The sequence below is a fragment of the Nerophis ophidion genome, linkage group LG13 (assembly GCF_033978795.1).
Source record: "Nerophis ophidion isolate RoL-2023_Sa linkage group LG13, RoL_Noph_v1.0, whole genome shotgun sequence".
Classification (NCBI taxonomy): domain Eukaryota; kingdom Metazoa; phylum Chordata; class Actinopteri; order Syngnathiformes; family Syngnathidae; genus Nerophis; species Nerophis ophidion.
This window is the reverse complement of record NC_084623.1, coordinates 3,245,256-3,251,913: the sequence shown is the minus strand read 5'-3', so window position 1 is coordinate 3,251,913 and position 6,658 is coordinate 3,245,256. Positions and strand designations below refer to the sequence as shown.

General features: G+C 40.5%; 1 protein-coding gene across 2 annotated transcripts in view; it reads right to left on the bottom strand.

Annotated features, from left to right (window-relative positions):
* Positions 1-339: 339 nt before the first annotated feature.
* ttf2 (transcription termination factor, RNA polymerase II) overlaps positions 340-6,658 on the bottom strand; it is a 23,757-nt gene continuing 17,438 nt past the window's right edge. For both annotated transcript variants that reach the window (XM_061918248.1, XM_061918249.1), the window contains exons 15-22: positions 6,588-6,658; positions 5,846-5,988; positions 4,227-4,403; positions 2,899-2,957; positions 2,520-2,673; positions 2,373-2,455; positions 875-949; positions 340-668 (exon numbers count right to left, since the gene is read on the bottom strand). The exon at positions 6,588-6,658 is cut by the window's right edge and continues 15 nt beyond it. In XM_061918248.1, coding sequence (XP_061774232.1) covers positions 524-668; positions 875-949; positions 2,373-2,455; positions 2,520-2,673; positions 2,899-2,957; positions 4,227-4,403; positions 5,846-5,988; positions 6,588-6,658 — 907 coding nt within the window. In that variant the 3' untranslated portion in view covers positions 340-523. The remainder of the gene's footprint in view (positions 669-874; positions 950-2,372; positions 2,456-2,519; positions 2,674-2,898; positions 2,958-4,226; positions 4,404-5,845; positions 5,989-6,587) is intronic.

The following is a 6,658-nucleotide window of genomic DNA, read 5'->3' as shown; positions in this document are numbered from 1 at the left end:
AAGTGCACAACTTGATGTGAAGTAATCGGAGTCTTGAATATGTCAATAATTCATAATGTTGATTTTGATGATTCTTTTTTGAGCGATTGCAGTAAAAAATTGTATTTTTCGAGTCAACATTGAAACTTTTCCACCTTACATTTTACCTGTTTGTTTTTTAACGAGCATTTTTACAATCAGCCGAAGGGGTTTAAAACCTGGAATGAAGGATATTAGATTCATGATCCTGCATGGGGGGTACGTTAATATATTTGTGTCATTTTCTGAATGATCCTCAATGTTCCCACGTTTTCTCACAACCCCCAAAGGCAGCGCAGACATGCTGTGTTTACTATAGTGTTGGTGCAAAGTGCAAACAATGAGACTTTATTTAGTCAGTAAGGAAGCAGAAGCAATGGTGAAGATGAAGGACTTACAGAAGATACACAATCCACTCCACAAAACAAAGACTTCCTTTCAACGAAGAAGAAGGAATAAGAGATTAAATGAAGAAAAGTACAATTAAAATAGATAGTGCAAAGGCTCAAACACCAAAAATGATCCTGAGGTCATTGAGGGAGAGTTTGGTGACGCTGCTCCCACTTCCTGACAGAACATTCTGGGCCAACTGCTTCTTTTTCAGCTGCAGGGTGGAGATCTTCTCCTCCACCGTGCCCTCACACACAAACCTGCACGCACACACACGCACACGCACACACACACACACACACACACACACACACACACACACACACACACACACACACACACTTGTTAGACTTGCTGTGACTCACTCTCAAAGGAAGGCATTTGATGACAAAAAAGACAAAAAAACAATTGGACTTTCTTTCTTTTTTGCGCAGTTAGCGTGCTTTTGAAATAATGTGCTTATCACCTGTGGATGGTGACATCTTTATTTTGTCCAACTCTGTAGATTCTGTCACAGGCTTGGTCCTCCAACGCCGGGTTCCTGTTTGAAAAAACTTTTTCATGTACTTCTTCATGTCAGTCTAGAACACGGGTGTCCAAACTTGCTATGTGTATATATATATATATATATATATATATATATATATATATATATATATATATATTCACATACAGTATATACATATAAATATATATTCACATACAGTATATACATATATATACACACACACACATATATATACACACACACATATTTATATACACAAACATATATATAAATATATATATACACATATATACATACATATATACACACACATACATATATACACATACATACATACATATATATATGTATACATGTGCGACTTGTCCAGGGTGTACTCCGCCTTCCGCCCGAATGCAGCTAAGACAGGCTCCAGCAACCCAATGACCCCAAAAGAGACAAGCGGTAGAAAATGGATGGATGGATGGATATATATACACATACATATACACACACACATGAGGCGGCATAGCTCGGTTGGTAGAGTGGCTGTGCCAGCAACTTGAGGGTTGCAGGTTCGATTCCCGCTTGTGCCATTCTAGTTACTGTCGTTGTGTCCTTGGGCAATACACTTTACCCACCTGCTCCCAGTGCCACCCACACTGGTTTAAATGTAACTTAGATATTGGGTGTCACTATGTAAAACGCTTTGAGTCACTTGAGAAAAGCGCTATATAAATATAATTCACTTCACTTCACATACATATATATATATATATATGTGACTTGTCCAGGGTGTACACCGCCTTCTGCCCGAATGCAGCTAAGATAGGCTCCAATGACCCCCCGTGACCCCAAAAGAGACAAGAGGTAGAAAATGGATGGATGGATATACATATATACACATATTCATATATAAACATGCATGTATGTATGTATTTAGCATGTATACCATATGTGTGTGTGTATGTATACACACATATATGTTAACACACATGTATAAATGTATATACGTACATGTATGTATGTATGTATACATTACTAACATATTTTACTGTAATATAAATGTTGCTTTATCCCCCAAACGCGCTGAAAACATAGTACTGTTGCAGTATAGAATTCTGGGTAGACAGGTGTCATCTTCGATCGCTCCCTTTAACGAGCAAATATGGACGTCACTTTGGCAAGTAGATTGTTTGGCCGGGTGGATAAAACACTTGTCTCTCATCCCAATAACGAGGTTCCAATCCTGGAAACCAGCTAAAGAACAAACATCTTTTTTTGGGACAATTTGTGTCAAATAGTAGAATTTGATTGATAATTTCTATGTTTGTGGTAGGTTTAAGTACACTTCCCCATCTTTTAGGTTCAGACCATTTCACGGTTGAACCTCTCAGGTTTTCAGTCCCACCAGACCAGGTCAGCAAAGGATTAGGTCCTTCAGTATTTGATGGTGTCACCAGAGAGTCGGACTCACCAGTGCATGTCCATGAGGAAGAGGTGGTTCCCGCCCACCAGGTTGAGGCCGACGCCCCCGGCGCAGAGGGACAGCAGCATCACCTTTCAGGGGCAAAGTTCATCAGTTCTGGCACCGTCCCACATCAGAGACACAAAACGCAGGCACCTGTGCTCCTCGGGGGTTGGTGTTGAAGTCTTCCACCCGGTCCATCCGGCGCTCGGGGTTGACGGTCCCGTCGATGACGGTGTAGCGCAGGCCCATGAGGTCCAGGCGGGCGGCCATGATGTGGAGCATGCTGGTCCACTGGGACACGATCACGCTGCAACAAAAACATCACTCTGTTGGCTTACGGTGGTGATAGATCAACACAACTGGAAATTAGCATGGGGCAGCCATCTTCTTAATGTAATTGCACATTGTCCTTCAAATAAACAAATACAAATAAACTTCTTTTGACAAAAGAAACATGAAATAATGATCTGGCTTCTGAAGAGCCGTATTTGTGTTTTTGGAGTGTTTAAATAGGGAAAACCTAAATAATGACCTTTTCTGATTGTCCTCCTTCCCTCGGATTGTCTCCAGCTCAGAAACGATGGCAGAAATCTGTATTGAAAGGAAAAAAACATGTTCTAACTGGAAGATTCCATTTCAGAAAAGATGCGTGTGAATGCTGTAGGTGCGATACGTGCAAAAATGTCAAAACAAATAAATATGATAAAATAAAATAAAAAATGAAAAAATAAAACATATATATATATATATATATATATATATATATATATATATATATATATATATATGTGTATATATATATATATATATATAGGCGCCAGCGCACCCCGCGACCCAAAAGGGAATAAGCGGTAGAAAATGCATGGATATATATATATATATATATATATATATATATATATATATATATACATATATATATATATATATATATATACATATATACACACACATATACATACATATATATATATATATAATAAAAATAAACTGAAATATAATTAAATAAAAATGAATTGAAATTACAAATAAATATATATAAATATGTATAATAAAAATGAAGAAAAATAAAATTGAAATGAAATAAAAAATAAACAAAATTAACTTTAATTAAAATATAATTTTAAAAAAATATATACATATATATGTATGTATATAATATAATAATATTTAGATAATAACAATAAAATATAATAAAATACAAAATAATTGAAATGAAATAAAAAAACTAAATTAAATAAAAAATATAATAAATACAAAATGAATTGAAATGAAAAAAAATTATATATATATATATATACATATATACGCACATTAAAAATAAAGTAAAATATAATTAAATAAAAAACGAATTGAAATTAAAAAGAAATATATATATATACATATATATAGATATATATATGATAAAAATGAAGAAAAATAAATAATTGAAATTAAATCTAAATAACATTTAATTTAATTAAAATATAATTAAATAAAAAATAATTGAAATGAATTTTTTTCATAAATAATTATATATATATATATATATATATATAATAAAAATAAAATATAATTAAATACGAAATAATTGAAATGAATTGAAAAATAAACAAAATCGAATTAAAAGTATAATTAATATAAAATGAATTGAAATTAAATAAAAAAAATGTTATACATGTAATACAAAGAAAGTAAAATATAATTAAATTAAATATGAATTGAAGTTGAATAAAAAAAAGAAAAACAAAATACAATTAAATAAAAATCTAGCTAACGTGTCTTGATCCAGCCGGACAGTTTGATACTGGAGTGGTTCCAATGGGATGAAAACTGGGGCAGAAGAAGGCGGACAAAGAGGAAGGAGACCCGGTGTCTCACCTTGCTGCTCACGGTGTGCTCGTCAAACAACTGAGAGGCGAAACGCGTGCCGTTCAGGGCCACCGTGTCTTTGGGGGCGTCCGGCGAAGAGGGGCCGGAGGAGAGAGAGAGCGCGTTGAGCTGCTCCTCTAAAGACAAGACGATGCCGTCCCCGTCCAGCTCCGACGAATCCAGAGTCTGGGGGAGCAGTCTTTTAAGTTAAAGTGGAGTGGGAATTGTTTTTTGGCAACACCTGGTTATTTACTTACAATAATTCATGAAGGTAAGCTCATGAAGCAGTAAGGACAAGGGCGCATAGGTGGGAGAAGGACAAGGATGCACAGGTGGGAGAAGGACAAGGGTGCACAGGTGGGAGAAGGACAAGGACGCACAGGTACGAGAAGGACAAGGACGCACAGGTGGGAGAAGGACAAGGACGCACAGGTGGGAGAAGGACAAGGATGCACAGGTGGGAGAAGGACAAGGTTGCACAGGTGGGAGAAGGACAAGGGTGCACAGGTGGGAGAAGGACAAGGGTGCACAGGTGGGAGAAGGACATGGACGCACAGGTGGGAGAAGGACAAGGATGCACAGGTGGGAGAAGGACAAGGGTGCACAGGTGGGAGAAGGACATGGATGCACAGGTGGTGGGAGGACAAGGACGCACAGGTGGTGGGAGGAAAAAGATGCACAGGTGGGAGAAGGACAAGGAGGCACAGGTGGGAGAAGGACATGGACGCACAGGTGGGAGAAGGACAAGGATGCACAGGTGGGAGGACAAGGACGCACAGGTGGGAGAAGGACAAGGGTGCACAGGTGGGAGAAGGACATGGACGCACAGGTGGGAGGACATGGATGCACAGGTGAGAGAAGGACAAGGATGCACAGGTGGGAGGACAAGGACGCACAGGTGGTGGGAGGAAAAAGATGCACAGGTGGGAGAAGGACAAGGAGGCACAGGTGGGAGAAGGACGCACAGGTGGCAGAAGGACAAGGGTGCACAGGTGGGAGAAGGACAAGGAGGCACAGGTGAGAGAAGGACATGGACGCACAGGTGAGAAAAGGACAAGGATGCACAGGTGGGAGGACAAGGACGCACAGGTGGGAGAAGGACGCACAGGTGGGAGAAGGACAAGGGTGCACAGGTGGGAGTAGGACAAGTATGCAAAGGTGGGAGAAGGACATGGACGCACAGGTGGGAGAAGGACATGGATGCACAGGTGGAAGGAGGACAAGGACGCACAGGTGGTGGGAGGAAAAGGATGCACAGGTGGGAGAAGGACAAGGATGCATAGGTGGGAGAAGGAAAAGGATGCACAGGTGGGAGAAGGACAAGGATGCACAGGTGGGAGAAGGAAAAGGATGCACAGGTGGGAGAAGGACAAGGGTTCACAGGTGGGAGAAGGACAAGGATGCACAGGTGGGAGAAGAACAAGGACACACGGGTGGGAGAAGGACAAGGGTGCACAGGTGGGAGAAGGACAAGGGTGCACAGGTGGGAGAAGGACAAGGATGCACAGGTGGGAGAAGGACAAGGGTTCACAGGTGGGAGATGGAAAAGAATGCACGGGTGGGAGAAGAACAAGGGTTCACAGGTGGGAGATGGAAAAGGATGCACAGGTGGGAGAAGGAGCAAGTACCTTTTTGAGCAGTGAGAGGTGGCAGCAGCATTGGCGCAGACGCAGCAGGAGGGACAGGATGTGCACGGTGCTGGACGCCTGCTGAGGCTGCTGGGAAGTGGAGGGGTGCAGGTGGGACTGGGACAGACCAAAGTCTTTGGCCACTAAAGGAAACGTGACCACTTTTACTCACAACTTCTTTTCACTTCAAAACAACAACATCGTGACCAAAGTGATGACTTCTATTTTGGATTAGTCGTCTGCGGATTGTCAGAAACATTAGTTCATTTTAAGCACATGTAATTAATTAATGCACTCATAACACCATGTCATCACATGACTTGATCTTTAAGCACATGTAATTAATGCACTCATAACACCATGTGTGTGTATGTATGCTAAAATGCTAACAGTAACATGCGTCAATCAGCAAAGTATATTACTCGGAGGTGTGTACCTGAGAAATGTGTTTAAAATACTAGTGTGCATCAAGTACCAAAATACGACTTATGTGTATACCTACAACATTTGCTAGCATAGCAACGTTAGCATTCTAACTGAAGTGACAAAATATTTGATGCAGAGTTTTATATGTGCAAAATGAGCACAAAACAGCTAGCACGCCAATACTGGAATGCTAAAGACTGTTACATAAATGAGTGATGTGCCGCACTTTGGACACCCTGACCGACATGGAAAGGTGTGTCCCTTGCTACCAGAGCACACCATGTGACTTCCTGTTTGAGGAACGCTGAGGTGGCACCTTTGTCGAAGGGGTTTGACGCGTCGCTGTCGCCGGTCTTCAGGTCGCTCCCTTCGTGCCTCTTCAGGTAG